At 34.7% G+C, this 18450-nt stretch overlaps 1 protein-coding gene across 3 annotated transcripts in view; it reads right to left on the reverse strand.

Moving 5' to 3' along the window:
* Window positions 1–336: 336 nt before the first annotated feature.
* The window catches only part of ELAVL4 (ELAV like RNA binding protein 4), a 98998-nt gene continuing 80884 nt past the window's right edge, over window positions 337–18450 (reverse strand). Inside the window, exons 3-7 of one of the 3 annotated variants that reach the window (XM_070939553.1) lie at window positions 7838–7991; window positions 7019–7244; window positions 5091–5129; window positions 1113–1136; window positions 337–664 (exon numbers count right to left, since the gene is read on the reverse strand). In XM_070939553.1, coding sequence (XP_070795654.1) covers window positions 337–664; window positions 1113–1136; window positions 5091–5129; window positions 7019–7244; window positions 7838–7991 — 771 coding nt within the window. The remainder of the gene's footprint in view (window positions 665–1112; window positions 1137–5090; window positions 5130–7018; window positions 7245–7837; window positions 7992–18450) is intronic. The other 2 variants (XM_070939552.1, XM_070939554.1) reach the window with 2 other exon arrangements.

The following is an 18450-nucleotide window of genomic DNA, read 5'->3' on the forward strand; positions in this document are numbered from 1 at the left end:
AGTGAATGGTCATCTTAAAAAGATCCACCTTCAAGGAAGGTAGTAAAACTAGCTGGCCGGGTAAAAATCCCTGCACTTTTGTTATTTATGTATATTATATTCAACAACAACAGCTATGAAAGAACATTCAATGCATCAAAGATTTTTGTTTTTTTTTTTCTAAGCATTATAAAATCCTTTTCCTGTTCACAAGATATCCAATGTTTAATACTTAGGCAACACTGGCTTATAAAAGTCCATGGTTGAGTATAAGCCTTGAAGAGTTTTTTTGTTTGTTTGTATATATATTTATATATTTATATATATTTATAATAATAATTATTAAGAATATGAAATTCAGGATTTATGGGTTTTGTTGGTTTTAAAGGAAACTTGCAATACTCGGTCTCCTAAGCGGTATCCATTAAGGCTGGCAATGGCCATAGCAGCTTCATCGTAGTTGGTCATGGTGACAAAACCAAACCCTTTGCATTTGTTGGTATTGAAGTCGCGGATCACTTTGACGTTATTGACTGCTCCAAAGGGGCCAAACAGCTGCCACAGCACACTTTCATCTGAGTCGGGTGATAAATTGTAGACAAAAATACACCATCCAGTCCCAGTATGGCCAGGAATATTCATTCCCACAAGGCTTGTCATCCCATCAATTGTGATTGGAGAAAACCTACCAGATTAGCGTTGAAGAAAAGAAAGAAAAAAAAGACAGAAAGGAAAACCAACCTAAAGATCAATTTTCAAACATGACATTTTTGATAAAAGTCAATTCCAGAACTTTCCCCAAAACCTGTGAATACATACCGATATCATATAAATACACCCCATGGAGAAAATGGGGAAACTAACAATATCTACTGAAAAGAATGCAGTTAGTTAGCAATTAACCCCCCCCCCCCAATTTACAACATTTTTCTATTTGTGAAAATGGCACAATGAAAGTGTATATGCATATGGGGGTGCACATAAATTTACCCAATAAATGTACTGGAAACAATGAAGATCCTAGAAAAACTATGGCATTTTTCAGTTGGTTTCCCACCAAATCTGCCACATATTTATGGTACATAACAGAGAAATTCTCTCAGCTAGAATAATGTATGTGTGTATGTGTGCACTCATACGCTAAAACTGATAACTTGCTTGTTTTCTATCAGGTTTATTACTGGTAGTCCTTGACTTACAACAGTTCATTTAGTAACCAATATTACAATGGCACTGAAAAAATTGACTTATGACCGTTTTTCACATGACTGTTGTAGCATCCCCATGGTCATGTGATGAAAATTTAGACACTTGACAACTGACTCATATTTATGACGGTTGCGACCTTCTGACAAGCAAAGTCAAAGGGGAAGCCAGATTCACTTAAAAACTGCAGTGATTCACTTAATAACTGTGGCAAGAAAGGTTGTACAATGGGGTAAAACTCACTTAACTGTTTCATTAGCAACAGAAATTTTGGCTGAATTGTAGTCATAAGTCAAGGACTACATGGATTTACCATATAATCAATATAATAAAAGCTAGCACTTCAAGTACCTAGAACAGTTCTTAGATTGAAATGATGAAGAGACTTTCATGTTTAAAGGTAAAAAAGGTAAAGGTTCCCCTCACACATATGTGCTAGTTGTCCCTGACTCTAGGGGGTAGTGTTCATCTCCATTTCAAAGCCGAAGAGCCAGCGCTGTCCGAAGACGTCACTGTGGTCATGTGGCCGGCATGACTAAAGGCCAAAGGCACACGGAACACTACCTTCCCACCAAAGGTGGTCCCTATTTTTCTACTTGTATTTTTTTTTTACATGCTTTCGAACTGCTAGGTTGGCAGAAGCTGGGACAAGTAACGGGAGCTCAACCTGTTACACGGCACTAGGAATTCGAACTGCTGAACTGCCTATCTTTCAATCGACAAGCTCAGCATTTTAGCCACTGAGCCACCACATCCCTATTTCATGTTTATCTGTATCATATATAATCTTTAGCCTTTTTTTTCCTGTTCAGGAGTTCTGTTGTCTACTTCAAAACATCACATAAGAATAAGCCTATACTACCTAATAGTGCAATAAAGTATATTCACAGCTACCCAGAAATCAAGGGAGCGAAAAGTGGTAATTGTAAAGCTTGACAGTGTGTTCCGGATGTTTAAAAACCATTGTTGCAACAAAAATTCAAGTACCATGTTTTGAATTGGTCATCACCTAGTTTAATAATCTGAATGTAGCTTTAAATAATCTGAATGTAGCTGTAAACATACGCTGACAATTCTGAAGTTTACAGAATTATCTATGGGAAATTTGCTGAATAACAATGATGTAATTTTTCTTCAAAATATTCCCACTGTATTCAGAATCAATGTTTATTTTGTGTATTTATATCTTTCCTCCAGGAGTTTAAATTTCCCAATTTAAGCCCAGAACTCTGGTAGGCTAAAAGACAGCAATTAGTCTGAAGACACTACCTTCAAAGCTAGATGGAATTTAGATGTAGATTTCCTGAGGACTAGAACAGTACTTGATCCGTACCTCATTTGATCTTATGTAGTATAGACTACATAAGAGGAAAAGTCATTAATAGTAACTACTGTATTACACAATAAACTGGCAATAACTTGATAGTACAAGAGCCTTGATAGTAGAGTGGTTTAATGCACCCTGTTATTAACACAGCTGCCTGCAATTTCTGCTGGTTCGAATCTCTCCAAGGCTCAAGGTTGACTCAGCCTTCCATCCTTTCTAAGGTAGGTGAAATGAGGACCCAGTTTGTGGGGGCAATAAGCTGACTTTGTATAAAAATATACAAAAGAATGAAGGCTATTGCTTAACGAATTGTAAGCCGCCCTGAGTCTCTGGAGAAGGGCGGCATATAAATCAAATTAAAAAAAAAAAAAAAATAACTTCCTTATTTATGACTGAACAACAATAATTCATAATTCAAATTAAGTATAAATTGTGCTGTATAACCTTCTTTTCATTTCAAATTGATGAGAACAGTTGCTGTAATGCTAAATATAAAGAACTAGAAATCCCATTGCAATTTTTAAAAAAGAAGCACTTCAGTAATGGCATGAATAACATTTAAGTAGAAAAATAATTCCATCAATCTGGCCCCCAGAGGATTTCTTTTGATATACATAAGCATTGTGACACAGAACTGAGATTATTTATCCAAAATAGTTTTCCTTTAGTTTACTATTTTAATGCAAAACTGGGTAATAAACAGAAACAAAGGTAGGTTAAAATAGCTAAAAACCCGCAGATGGCTAGGGCACAGACTGAAAGGAAATATACTATAGAAATGTGATAAAGGGAAAAGAAAAAAATGGTATGGATTTAAGGAAAGGAGCTGTAGATGGCAGCACTATGTCATCCATCCCAAAAAGCAGGGTAGGAACTGATTAGTACATGGTTAGGAGACCATCAGGAAATACCAAAGATATAGATTTAACGGAGGAGACAAAACAAAACAGTCAGAAGGAGCAATGACAAACAACTGTCATCCTATTGCCAAAGAAAAAAAGAGATGAGCTAGGTTCAGGAAATCTTAAAACTATCCTTATTTTTTTTTTAAAAAAAAAAGAATAACTTTTTATTTTTTATGGATCACTTATCCTCCACATAACCTGTATAATCTAATTATAGTTCTAAAATGAAACACAAATGAAACACACAAGATTCGGAAGGATGATTATATTCCCTGGCTGCTCCTTCAGCTTTATCCCTATACAGAAGAAAAGTTCCAGCAATATTTGGAGATGTGAGAAAGACTATTGAATCTGAAGTCCTCCAAATCATTTCAAAGTCACTGAAGACAACACATCAAAACTATTTTGAATCAAATCACCTCTCTGAAGGTTAATACAGCCCTATTCTTTAGCCACTGCTATTTCTGTCAAATGCTATTTATAAAGACACGTCATTCATTTTTTGGCACTTAAGAAACAACTGTTCTTATCAATCCAGCAAAAACACACACACACTATTTCCTTTTGGGATAAGCAACATTGTACAAGGTACAGAACTCAATTCAAACCAGACAGGTTATATATTATACAATTTGAACTATGAAATCTTGTACAATCACCAATGAGAAAGTTATTGCTAATTTTCTGAACCATACAGATTGAACTGTATTCATCTGGGGGCATGCCTATTGAGCTAAAACTTATACTTACCAGTGTTTTTGCTGTTTCCCAAACTTGGAATAATCTATGTGTGAGGATGTACATACAATGTAAACATGCAAGGAGACATCATACATATTGTTTGTCTGCAATATTACGTATTTCTGGAATACTTACTCTTTTTCAAGAGAGACAAGAGCAAATGAATTGGCATCTTTGCTCATAACTTTTGTACATACACTATCGTGCTACAGTAAGGATATAAGGCCTTTTGTCCTAGATATGTAGCATTTCTGAGCTGTAAGTATGTGAAGTAATCCTTCTGTGATTTGTGTTCCTTTAAATTCTGTATTGATATATCTATATTATTACTAACAAAGAACCATAATAATATGACCTTTAAAAATTGAATTAAAATAAAATCAAAATCAGAACAAGCAAACCATTAACTAAAAGTAGGAAAATCACAAGGTCCAAATTACTGGAAACACTGTTAAACCTGTAACAAAGAAAACCTGGATCTGATTAAGGTGCATACAGTTACAGTTTAAGAAAAATAAGAATACTCCCTGAAATACTTAGCCAATATTAATTTTAACCATATTTGCAATTATAAATTTATACTAAATATATATTAATAAACTTGGATTCAATGAAACATGAACCCACCTACCCCCAAATATTAAGCAGAATAGTTTTGGAATCAGAATACTTGTATCTGTTGCACCTAAACCATCTCAAAAAACCTGTAACAACAGAAAACATGAAATAAAAGATTTGCACATAACTTTTGTATGTGCTTGTGCACATTGTTAAAGAAAATGAACTGAAGTCCAAATGAAAAGACAGAAAACGTTTGGCATGCTGGTGGAAAAAAAGAAGGAATTAAAAACAAAATAAAGTTAGTGATTAAAAAAAATTATAGCACCAATCTGTGCCAACATGGACATCTGGCAATCTGGAATTCTAATTACCTCTTTACGCCATAGGCCATATTAAGCAAATTGTCCAGCCTGAAAAGAGAAGGAGGGTCCCTGGGTTAATGTCTCACAGATGGCAAGATTGCTCAATGGAACTTTTATTAATAATGCTCCATTTTCAAAGAAGGAATTTCAACATTATCCAGTGGGTCTAATCAATCAGCAGCTATAAACTACAATCAGTTAATGCCATTTTTAGATGTGCTAGTAATGAAGAAAAGTAGCATTCCACAATCTCAACATTAGATTTTGTACAGAAGAGTTTTGTTGTGGTTTTGTTTTCATACACTATTAATATGAAATTTAACAACTATCATTTGTTCAGCTATTTTTGTTATTGCTATTCAACAGCTGAATACGATTATGCCAGAAGAATAAGGAAACATGCTGCCTTTATCTCTTTTAAGATTCCAGGTTATACCTGCACACTATGTATATATTACAGGCAGACCTGTAATATATGTATATATTACAGTTAAAACTATTTGTTTATTGATGGTTCAAAATTACAATGGCCTTGGAAAAAGTGACTTATGACCTGTCTTCAAAGTTACTACTGTTGCATCATATCTTGTGGTCACGTGATTCCAATCTGCAATCTTCTCAGCTGGTTTCTGATAATCGAGGTAAAGTGGTTGTAAAATTGGGTTTGGTCACGTGAATACTTGTTTAATGACTGCATAGCTTAACAAACAAAATTCTGGTTCCAATTGTGATTGTAAATGGAAGACTGCCGGGTGTGTGTGTGTTTGGGGTTGGGGTTGGTTGGGGACAAGCTTCTTTTAAATATCTGTCAGAGCAGATTGACAGATCTGACAGAGCATACTAGTTCAATGTTAAAGGAAAATGAAAATGTTTATCGTGATCAATAAATAATACTAATGAAGATTTTCCCTATTTACATATTAATTAGGTCACATTTATTTATTTATACACCAAATTTGTATAGTCACTATTTCACAAGAAACAACTCTGGGTGGTGTACAACAATAAAACATGTCAAAAAAACCACCCATATTGTTTACTAAAACATTAATAAAAGCAAGAAGGAGCCATCTGAAATCTCACCAGTTCACTGGTGACAAAGCTAGATCTTGAGAGACTTCCGGAAATAAGCAGGGATGGAGCTCACATCAGTTTGGAGGAGAGTCACACATCCTGGCAGAGAAGTAATGCTTCTTCAGGCCAATCAAGTGACATTCCCTAAAAGGTGGGACCTGCAACATGCTTCTTTTGCCAGATATGATTGGACAAGCAATTGTAATTGGGGAGAGGCAGGCCTCCAGATAAATTGGTCCCATGCTATGAAAGACTTTAAAGTTAAAACTGAACTTTGAACCTGGAAGCAAACTGGCAACCAACATATGTGGAACCCTTAATCCCAGGATCTGTCCTCAGATTAGCAGTATAATTAAGATACAAGTATCATAGTCAATTCTAGCTCACTTAAACTGTATTCAACTGGTCTTGGTACCAGTGGAGTCTATACTGATGCTATTGTTACAGTTATCTGAAAAAGCAAGTTCTATTGTTGAAAAGGCTGCTAAGGAATAAATAATATATAGGAACGGACTGTTTCTATCCAACTTTAATAACACTAATAAAGATTTTCCCGTTTCTTTTTAAGACTAAACTATTAATTAGGAAAGTATATGTATTTATATTAACATTTTCTTTTTAAGGGGAAAAATTTAGTGCTTGCTTCTGAGTCTCTGATAATCACATTCTTGTGGAAAGGGATTTTTTTCTTTAAATTTTCTGTAAAGGATCTTATAATTGCTTTGCAACATTTGGCTGAATGTTACATTCTGGCTACAGTTGAAAAACCATCAATTTCCATAGGAGTCTTTTTTTTACGAAATAAATTGTTCAGCTTTAACAATAATAAATCAAACAGGAGAGCAATGCAAAGAGAAAATTACCTGAATCTCTGAGCCTGATGGTGGAGAGGTCCAGGGTAGCGTCTGTTGGGGGACTGGTACAGCTGGGAAAGGAGGGCTTGGCTTGTTTTTTGACTGGGGTTATTAGCAAACTTCACAGTAATCGGTTCTGTAGCACCACTTGGCTTTTGGCCATTAAGTCCCTTTATGGCTTCTTCTGCCTCTATTCTCTTATCAAAACGGATAAATCCCACACCACGAGAAACACCTGGAATAAGAAAGGAAGATTTAAATAAGTGAAGGAAAAGAAAACTAGAAAACCTCTAAGGTTCTTTCTAACTCTGTTATTCTGTTAAAAGTTCCAAGTGCTCACCTACTAGAAATAATACGATTGACTAGGTAAGTTGATTTTGAAAGATAGATAGTATAATGTTTATGCATACTGTAATATATGCAAAGTTTAAAAACAGAGGTGTCTGCTTTCACTATATAAGGACAGAATACCAGACATTGCCATATCTTTTTAAAGTTTAATTCTTTATTCATTCCTGCCTTTCCCTGGAGGGCAAACTTCATTTCAGTGGGTGTCCAAAATTTGATGATACATTTGTAATAGCGTTCAGATCACAGACTAAATTCCAAATGGTATACTGGGACTAACGTGGACATGTGGTCTCCTTTTATCAATAAAATTGAAATATATGCAACTTTTATATAGTTTGAGAAATAGAACATAGAACAAAATTAAATTATACACTTGATTATTAACTTCAGTATAAATAATCTCTTCCAGAAGTTAAATAAAAATGTGAAAGGAACAAATTGAAATTTAGACATTTTTAAACAAAAATCTTTTTCAACCTGTTACTTGATCAACCAGAATTCGTGAGGTGATGATGCGCCCATATTGCGAGAAAAGCTGCTCTAGCTCTTTCTGGGTCATCGTTTTTGGAAGGCCGCTGACATACAAATTTGCATCTCTGATTGATGCTGAACTTGGACGGGCATAGGAAACCTAGGAGTTAAACAATATTCAGTTAAATGAAATATTATATTTTTGGAGAAAAGCTTTAAATGACAATAGTTAAAGTCTATTTTCAAACTGTATTTTCACAATTTCTTTAAATTAACTTTACATTGTTCTATAGGCTCTTCTACAATAAGTTGAGAAGCAAAACTTTCTAAGGACAAAAAAAATGGAAATAATTTAGATGCCAACACAAAGACCTCTAATGGCCAAAATAAAGTAACTGAAGCTGAGTAGATTTACTTTTCTATATCGATGGAAATGTATAACTTTGTAATCTACTTCTGTGTACTTGGGATACTTAAAAGATTTACCATATACAGCATAATCTGTATAGTACAGGTATATACCTAATTCAGAATTAGTGCTTTTTAGAGTTGATTTTTTTGCAGATAAATGTTTTCCCATATATATTTGTATTGAAATGGCATGCTCTATCTGGCAACTTTATATACAGCAATAACTGCAAAATTGAATTTAGTCTCTGGGACCAGAGATTTACTCTTCCAAACTTTTGAACTCATGCTAGAGCCCATCTTCAAGAAATTTCTCTACTGGAATATGTGATTTGGGCTGTTCTGTGAATCATGTTTATGTGGTGCCTTCTTATTGGCTGATTGGGGTGCTGATGGCTGGTGATTGGCTGTTGTTTCCTTATGGGGAAAAAAAACCCATAAAACAATACACAAAAGAAACTATATCATTCTACTGCACCATTTATAATTACGTTTAATCAGTCTTACACAAAACAGAAAGGTTTAAAATCCATCCTTATGTAAGTGTAAGTGGACATGCCTGCATATGGACTGGGCAAATCATTCAAATGGGTTGTTCAAAGAGTGAAGTATCATTCGGAACCTATTACTCAGGACACTGAGGTGTTAAGGCTCTTTTTTGATGTTCTGAGCATACAGGTGGTCTCTGCTTAACGACCACTCATTCAGCGCCCATTCAAACTTGTGATGGTGTTGAACAAGTGATACTAATGACAGGTCTTTGGAGTTCACAGTGTTCCCTGTACTCATATAATTGCAATCTAGGAACTCAGCACCCACTTTGTGATTATGGCATCGTAGTGTCTCAAGGTCACCATCTACAACTTCTTTGCTGGTTTCTGAAAAGCAAACTCAATGAAGAAGCTGTCAGGAGAATGCAAATGGTGACCACGAGACATTCTTGCTTAATGACAGGAACTGGGAATGCCAGAATTGCTGTTGCTAAGTGACATGGTCATGTAATTTCATGTTTTATCTCACTGCTTAGAGATGGCAATTCCAGTCCAAATTGCTATTAACCCTAACCTGTACATGTAAGGCACTTTAAACTGGAACTGCAACTGAAGGTAAGTTCCTGTACCTCTGAATAGCCTGTACAAGCCTAATGTATCTACGCTTATGTATGCATTCGTCCATGTATTTTTATTGATATACAGAAAGGGAAATAAAATTTATTTTCATAATTGAAAATGTTAAAATATATGATTTTGTATAATGGAAAAGGCCTAGGATGCAATTTCTGAATATATTTGTATTTAATTTTAACCAATTTAAAAAAGCTTTATTCTAAAACACTATACCCTCTACTTCTAGCAATCATTAGGCATACTATACTTTTGAGATATACAACCCAAATAGCTTTCTGTTCATCTAATAATAAGCATCTTAATACAATATTTTATATATAATAAAGTGTTTTCCTATTGAGGTACCTTATTGTATTACACTTATATAGCAATATGGGAGGAGAGTTTTTAATCACAAATATAACAAGCAACACCCTTCTCTCCAAAACAGAATTGTTAAATTGATATATTTTCTTCACTTCTAAAAATAGATACTGAGTCAACCCAGAAAATGATAGAAAATGACTCATTTACCTCCACACTTTATTAAAAAGATAAGCAATTTTTAGATTTACACTGCAAGTAATTTGATGCCATGTTTTCATATCTTTGAAACAAGTAATGTTTTAAAAAAAAATAAAATTCCAGTCTGCATTATGAATAAGGAGAACATGTTACAATAACAAGCGTTTATTAAAGTCTATGACAAGTGATTTTCACTTTCGAAGTTGTTCACACTCAAGTCACCCTGAAGCACATGGAGTAAAGATAGAAACTATTCAGAGGTATAGACCAGTAAAGCTCATGATAACATTATTTCAACTCTGACCCTGGTAGACAGAAAATTCTTACTTGTTGATCCATGTTGATCCACATTGATCCAAACCTTATTAATGCGGATTACCATACATTTACAATTTACTCATCCCAACATGATTTGAAAAGAAAGGATTTCAGACAGACCTGTTTCTATATTTCTCTGCAAATGACTTTATGTGATAAAATGCTTAACAGACCTTGGGAATATAGGGAGCAGCAAGGCAATTAAATGATGCTTGAGGTGGGGGGGAAGGGTGTGGAGGAATAAGTCTACATTAATTACGCTAAATATAAGTTATGCAGGAAAATAATTTTGGTACGGTAGGTTTTCAAGGTCTACCAGCAATAAAGGTTGTTCCAGAAATCTGAAGTTTTTTGTTTCCTTAGGTTGCGCAGGACTTGATACTTTTAGACAAAAATAAGCAACCAATTTGCATTCTAATTAATCTATGGGGTCAAAAGGAAACACATTTAAGTGCTGTACCTTCTAGAATGACCTCCAATGTCCTCTGAATTAATTGGTAGCACAATTAGTTAGGTATTAGTGTAACGTAGTATCAATCTATTTAGACCTCTGCTATGAAGAAACTGACAGACTTTTGAGCTTTATCACAGCAAATGAAGAGACCTTTAAGAATAAAAGGCTAGCATCCCACCCATGTCCAGGGAGTGTAGTCTGTTCCAAGGCTTAGAAGCTTTAAAAAGTGTAAAGATCAGCTGATATAATAATCTATATTTATTATTTAATCTTTATTATAATGATTATAATTTAATTATAAAAATAATCTGTAAAGTTTATTTTTAAAACTATTTTTAGGAGAAAGAGAACCAGGCAAAGTATCGGTAGGCCCTAGGTCCGTGATGGCGAACCTATGGCACGCGTGCCACAGGTGGCACGCGGAGCCATATTAGTGGGCACGCCAGCTTAGCTCTGGGGCGCATGCGCGCGCTGGCCAGCTGATTTTCGGGCCTTCTGGGCCCACCAGAAGTAGGGAAACAGGCTGTTTCCTGCCTCTGGAGGGCCTGGGGGCAGGGTGGGGAAGGGCCGTTTTTCTTTCTTACCTGGCTCCAGATCCTCTCTGTGTATCTGGGAAGGGCGAAAACAGCCTTTTCCACTCCCTTGGAGGCCCTACGGAGGCTGAAAGAGCCCATTTCCCGGCTCCCGGTGGGACAGGAAGTGACGTTTTTCCTGTCCCCAGCCTCCAGAGACTCCTAGAGAGGCTCCTAGAGACTCCTAGAGAGGTTCTGGAGGCTGGGGACAGCAAAAAACGTCACTTCCTGTCCCACTGAGAGTTGGGAAATGGGCCCTTTCAGCCTCCGTAGGGCCTCCAAGGGAGTGGGAAAGGCTGTTTTCGCCCTTCCCAGATACACAGAGAGGATCTGGAACCAGGTAAGAAAGAAAAACGGGCCTACCAGGCCATCATGTGCCAGGAGCTGGGGGGGAGGGCGAGGGGATTGCGCACGCATGCGCGTGGGCATGTGCGCGCGCAACCCTCCCCTGTCCCCCCTCTCCTGGCATGCGATGGCAAAAAGGTTAGCCATCATTGCGCTAGGTTAAGAACATGCAGTTTATGGATGACCCATGGTTATGAACTGAGCAAAATTTAAGTTAAATACAAAATGGTTCAAGTTTATTATAAAATACTATTTATACAGTATTACTTAATAATACTAATCCAGTTTACATACAAATTTGTCTTAAGAACAGACTGGGAACAGAATTCATTAATAAACTGGGGAGAACCTTTATGATTTTTTTTTACATGGGTATATATGAGACTCCATGTTTACCTATCTAGATTTAATTTAGTGTGCATGTCTTTTCTGGTTTTATTTAGTTGTTTTAAAAAGATGTTCCCTGATGGGATTAGAGTAGTGGTGATTGGACTTAATTATATGTCCACACTTTCACATCAAAATGACATTGAGTTAAGAAAAAAAAAACCTAAGAATTTAACAGACAAACCATTAGGCCACAACCAGCAATCCCAACTCATAAAGAGGCTCCAACAATATTTAGTGGAAGGGACCTGGCTAGATCTGGAAGGGAGAACATGGAGAACATACACAATCCAGATGGGTGGTGACTAAGATATTGTGAACAAGTATGCAAAGCTAAGGACTATCTTTTTTTCTAAAAAAAAATGTTAATATTTAATAAAGTACTCATAGTTATTAGTGATTCTTAGGGCTAGGACTCCTGAAAAAGTAAATCTCTCTGCCTATTATATAATTTGTTTTCACTTCTAATTAGCTAGTGCAGAGCATGAATTTCTTAGTAACTAGGATTGACATGTATCCACTATAAAAGGATTTGGTAGAAAATGACAAGGAAGGCTTTCTCATCTGTTTTTACAAGAGGAAAATATACAGAAACCCATAACTTCTACCTTATCAAATGGTCATGTTTTAAATCATTAACAATCTTGCAAGTAGACTTCTGTTCTGATTTTATAACTGAAGTTCAAGATTAAACGTTAACTATTCTTAAATGAGAATATATTTATAATTAATTTAAGAAAATATTTTGCAAATGTACTATTTCAAAAGCAAAATGAAATTTTATTATTTTTATAATATTTAATCATATGAACCCTAACACAGAACATGATTAGAGGGGAAAAACAATGTACACATCTTTTAAATACAGCAAAACCACAGTGAAGGTTTAATAGCAAAATAACTTAAAATGTTTTCATCAAACAATGAGATAGTCTTGGCTGAGCCAAAAGCATGGTATTATAGAGCAGAATGGAAGTTTTACATAGAAATTACTGAAATTACATCAATAATTGAGACTATTTTTTTAGGAGAGACTCTCACAAGATCATGGATTCATACTGTAACATATTGATTGTGTATCATTATTCAAAGATAGGACTATAACCTAAATTTCTGTTATAGAAAACTTATATCTGAAGAGACACATTGAGTTGCCTAACTTCTGCTACACAGGCATTTTTCAAGATCTTTTATTCTATGAAAGTGTCTCTATCCACATTATAATTAACTAAGCTAGAGCTCCATTTTAATTTACCATACTTTTCGGAGTATAAGATGTACTCCCCTCCAAAAGAGGGTGGAAATGTTGGTGCGTCTTATATACCAAATACAGCCATTTTTGGCCTCCCGAAATTCCGCCCTGCGCATCCTGTTTTCTGCAAAAATGGGATGCGCAGAAGGTTTGGGAGACCTGCAGAGTGCTCCTGGGGGCTGGGGAGGGCAAAAACATAATGCATTGGGGGTTTGGAAGGCCAAAAACAGGCTCGTTTTTCACAAAAGGGTTTTTTTTTGCCTTCCCCAGCCCCCAGGAACACTCTGCAGGCCTCCCAAAACCTCTGCACACCCCATTTTCATGAAAAACAGGTCCGTTTTTCACAAAAACAGGATGCGCAGAGGGTTTGGGAGGCCTGCAGAGTGCTCCTGGGGGCTGGGGAGGGCAAAAACTTTCTTTTTCTTGTTTACCTCTTCAAAATCTTGGTGAGTCTTATACTCTGGTGCGTCTTATAGTCCGAAAAATATGGTATATGATCTATTTATAATGATGTTTTAAGGTACATCAACTTTCTGTACCAAATGACTGAAATTTCAATTTGGACCCCTCTCGTTTATTAACAATTTTAATAGATCATGAAAAAAGTACTAGAAACAGAAGCAATTGTAATTCCAATTTAATATGTCTGTAATTTTAAAGCATAATTAACAAAGTCAATTGTTTACAGTTTGGAGAGTCCTGGAATAATAACTGAAAGATATAATCGGAGAAATTAAAAAAATGGCATATCAAACTGAATATCAGTAACATGAAATATAAGATTATACTATATGAATGACGATATCAAGGAACATCACATTTTTTATTATTCATTTCTTTACATTGTATTTTACAGGAATTTAAATTGAACAATTGTGGATGGTTTCTGTATTACGGTTTTCATACTTATATTTAAAATGCCATTCACAACAAATGTTACATTTTGAATAGACTTTCCAAAAGACACCAACATTTCAGATGTTTATTGAAATGTTGGCATTTTGTTAATGATTATGTTCTGATTTATACTTGTAAATCTTTAATATCAGTTAGAAACAATACGTAGATAATCTTTAAACAATTGGTTAGATATTGAGGTACATGGTAAACTTAATAATTCTTTCTTCTTGTTGCATTCCCAATGGCCTAGCTCTGTGGAAGGGACAGACTTTTGAAAATGAGGAAAATAAGATTCCCTAATCTTGAAGCTTCAAATATGAAAGCTGTTGTGTCATATGTATAATGGAGAGGATTGGTAAGGGCATATTATTTTTAATTTATCATAAATACAAAATGAATTCTTAATATTTTGGATTTCCCCAGAATTTTCTGCATTATCATGTTGCCTGGAGAATTTCTGCATGACTTCTGGGTTGGAAAAGGCTAGTATAAAATTCTGGACAATTAGATTTGTGAGGAAAATTGTTCTGAATACTAAATAAATGATTTATTTATATTCTGTGCAATTGTTGTCCGTGGTGGGGCAAATCACGAAATGTGTTTGATGATGCAAAAGGGAACTTTTTACTCCTGCACAGCTCAATGTTTGCCTCTTCAGAAAATTTAATTCAGTTTTGTGGCCACCATCCTTGTTTGATATTACCTTTTATAATAAAGTTATATAAGACAAATAGCAGAATTCTTTTAAAAAATTTAAAAAGAAATTATTCAATTTAGATAAATGGAAGCATCAAGAATAGTAGACTATAAAGGAAAACAAATAACTTTATTATCACTTCTTCCATTCATACATTTTTTTATTCATGTAAATATTACTGAATAGCATTTTGGTCAAGTGTGGCTCCCCCCTCATACAAATTAAGGCTAAAATAATTTTGAAACTTGGAATAATAAAAGCTTGGCAAATACATTTACAATCTTTTAAAGGCAAGGTTTAACAGCCTGTTGAAAACCAAAGTGTCTGTTTCCCTTTTTAAGAAACACTTCATACTCAGGATTCCTCAAGTTTCCTTGTTCACTGCTGTTGTTAACTTTGAACAGTCGCTGAATGAGTGATGGTGAATATTATTTGTATTTACTTAAATTCTTACACTGTGACTTTTATCTTTTTTCTAATAAATGTTACGAGTCAGAGCTCTGAAAGTGCTTTGAATTTATTATTTCTTGTCCAGATTAGTTGGAGAAAGTCTGAAAGTTGGCGTTCATTGTTGTGCTCTGCATAAAGCCCACTCAGAAATAGTAAGTGATCCAAACCATATAGGTGAACTCTATACTGACTTGCACATTTCCCCCCAGTCCCAGCTCAACACCTTCATTGCTATATTATAATGATTCCTTGAAAAGAGTCTATATAGTGCATTACAGAAATTTAAATGGGAGAAAGATTATTAAGAAAAGAAATACTGACTAGAGTTTTTTTCTCCAGGAAAGAGTGCAAACTATTCATCAGTTGAAGCTGAGCAAAGATGCTCCTAGCAACAGCAACCCTTGACACTCCAAGAGGATGTTGGATTCTGCATTCTCACTCCTGTTCTGATCGATGAATCTGATATACAGAAAGAGCATAAACCCATCTAGAATAGACTGTATCCAATCTCAGATTATTTTATCTACTCATCAAAGTATATCACATTTTTCCAGGAACTTGTTAACCTGCATATAGTCCATTACTTATCTCCAGAGAAGAATTCAGGATTTTCTTAGCACCAGATCTGACAAGGAGAAATAGAGTGTGATATTTTAGGCACAACTTTAAGACCTAATCCTAATTCTGTTTTCCTTATCTAATATACAGAATAGGGTCCATTGCTAAATTATACCTTTGAATAGATATTTTTAAGGAACAAAAAGGCGAAGAAAACATAACATTAAAAATGATAATAATGTAGCGTGTTTCAGAGGTATTTTTATGCAGATGTCATATAATCATTTTTCAAATAATTTGAATGTTAAGTAGTTCAGTAAGATGCAAGTGAAAGGAGATATGATGAAGGAGCAACAAAAAATGAAAGCAAAAAAATGATTATGCAACTCAATAAGTGAAGTATGAGGCAATTCCCGAAAGAATTTGCTAGAGAAAACACTACAGGTAGTCCTCAACTTACAACAGTTACTTTAGAGACCGTTCAAGGTTACAACGGCACTGAAAAATATGACTTATGACCGTTTTTCACAAATTCAACCTTTGTAGCATCCCCATGATCATGTGATCAAAATTCATATGCTTGGCAACTGGTTCATACTTATGACTGTTGCAGTGTCCCAGAGTCATGTGATCACCTTTGCATCCTTCCGACAAGCAAAGTCAGTGAGGCAGCCAGTTTCACTCAACAACCAGGTTACTAACTTATCAACTGTAGTGATTCGCTTAACAAGTGCAACAAGAAAGTTCGTAACATGGGGCAAAACTCACTTAAATAATGTCTCACTTAACAACAAAAATTTTGGGCTCAATTGTGTCATAAATTGAGGACTACCTGTATTACGTCCTTAGCTTATGCAACATGCTAGAATTAAAATGCCCACATTTTAAATGGCTAAAAACACACTTATTAGTTTTCCCAATTTTATTTCTTGAACATCAGCTTCTTAATTATCATTAATTTCTAAATATTGAAAAAATAAAGAGCAACTCAAGCACTTTTTATATGTACTTGCTTTTGTGTGACAATGTGATAGGACTAAGGATGATAATTCAAATGAAAAGAACTTATATCCTGACTATTGCCTTTTCTTTTTGCAGTTTTCTGAAAAGCTACTGTGGAAGTCTTTGGGACTCTCTGAAGCAACATGATGCAAAAGACTGGAGGAAAAAAAAATCACAAATCGATTACAGTCCCTTCAAAGAATGGAGTAATTTCTTCTGCTTACCAAAATAGTGATTTGGATCTTAGCCAAAATGATTAATTATTGAAGAAGAACTGAATATATAACTATAAATCACCTAAGATTTATAGTTATATTGAGCATTAACCATGAACTCTCCACAGTTAAGCTTTACTCATCTAACCATAAATTTAAATGAAACTGTTATGAACAGATTAGTCAGTATCCTTTTAAAACACATATTTAATTTAAATCCACCATTATTGGAAAAGACTGTAAATAAGCAGGCATTAAGTCCTATTCGTCGCAGTTTTTAAATTGTTAATCTACATAGAACTTTAGCAGTTAAAGAATGTTTCACTCATAAAAATAAAACACTATTAACTTTTATCAATATATAAAATCATGAAGGATAACTACTGAGTGCATAGTTTATTTATAAAATAATCAAATCCACAGCAATCTATTGTTGGACGAATAACTAGTGTTTTAAGAAGTTAAAGCTTAGCTTTCTATCTAATAATATTTTTGTGAAGAGATCCTGTTCTTTTAAAGAACCAAAGATTGTATATTTGATGCATTGTTAGAGGAGTATTTTAAGGCATTAATAAGTGTAAAGCAAAGTATCAGTAATAACAAGTATAATACCAAATTAGCAAGTTTAAGTCACACATGGAATTATTTTTAAATGGTTATATTTCAAGGTGATGGTAGCCCACTTAAGACTGAATATTAAGGCAGACGGCCTGTTATTTCACCAATGGATATTAAGATACCTAAGTTAATGTGAAAACTGCAGATTAATTTAAGACTGGAAATCAGAATATAAATTCAGAATATTTCATTGCAATTTAATTTTAAACCTGACCACAAACAAATAATCAGGATTTATCTTTGTTTCTGGTTAAAAACAAGTTTTTTAAAAAAATCTTATAAATTTAAGAAAAGAGAAGACTAGCAAGCAAGAACATAAACCTAATAGATTTACACATATCTGGTTTAACAGAAATATATAAAAGCCTAGCGCTGACACATATGACCAAACTGGATGAAATGTTAAAATACTGAATCTTTAATATACTACTCATCAAAGTATATTAGACTAGCCTAATATATCTATCTGTCAATGCTACTTTCAAATGCATTTTAGAACTGAGACTTAAAAAGTACTATTAATTTTTCTGAATCTACGTATATAGTTTTTCATTCCTAGCTTTTTCCTGCAAAGGCAGGGTCTGCTTTTTTTCCAGATCAACAGAGTTTTGATCCATTGGTTATGACAAGAATTGATCAACTGACTTGTCACCCGCTGTGTGGGCTTAGAGAGAGTGACTGGTCCAAGGTCATTCAGCTGACTTTCATCCTAATGCAGAATTAGAACTCTCAGTCTCTCTGGTTTTTAGCCTGGTACCACTAGACCAAAGTTTCTCGTTTATAATTCATTTAAAATACTTATAGCCACAAAA

This window comes from Pituophis catenifer, unplaced genomic scaffold, assembly GCF_029215685.1.
Source record: "Pituophis catenifer annectens isolate HBS135680 unplaced genomic scaffold, rPitCat1.0.hap2 SCAF_3, whole genome shotgun sequence".
NCBI classification, from domain to species: domain Eukaryota; kingdom Metazoa; phylum Chordata; class Lepidosauria; order Squamata; family Colubridae; genus Pituophis; species Pituophis catenifer.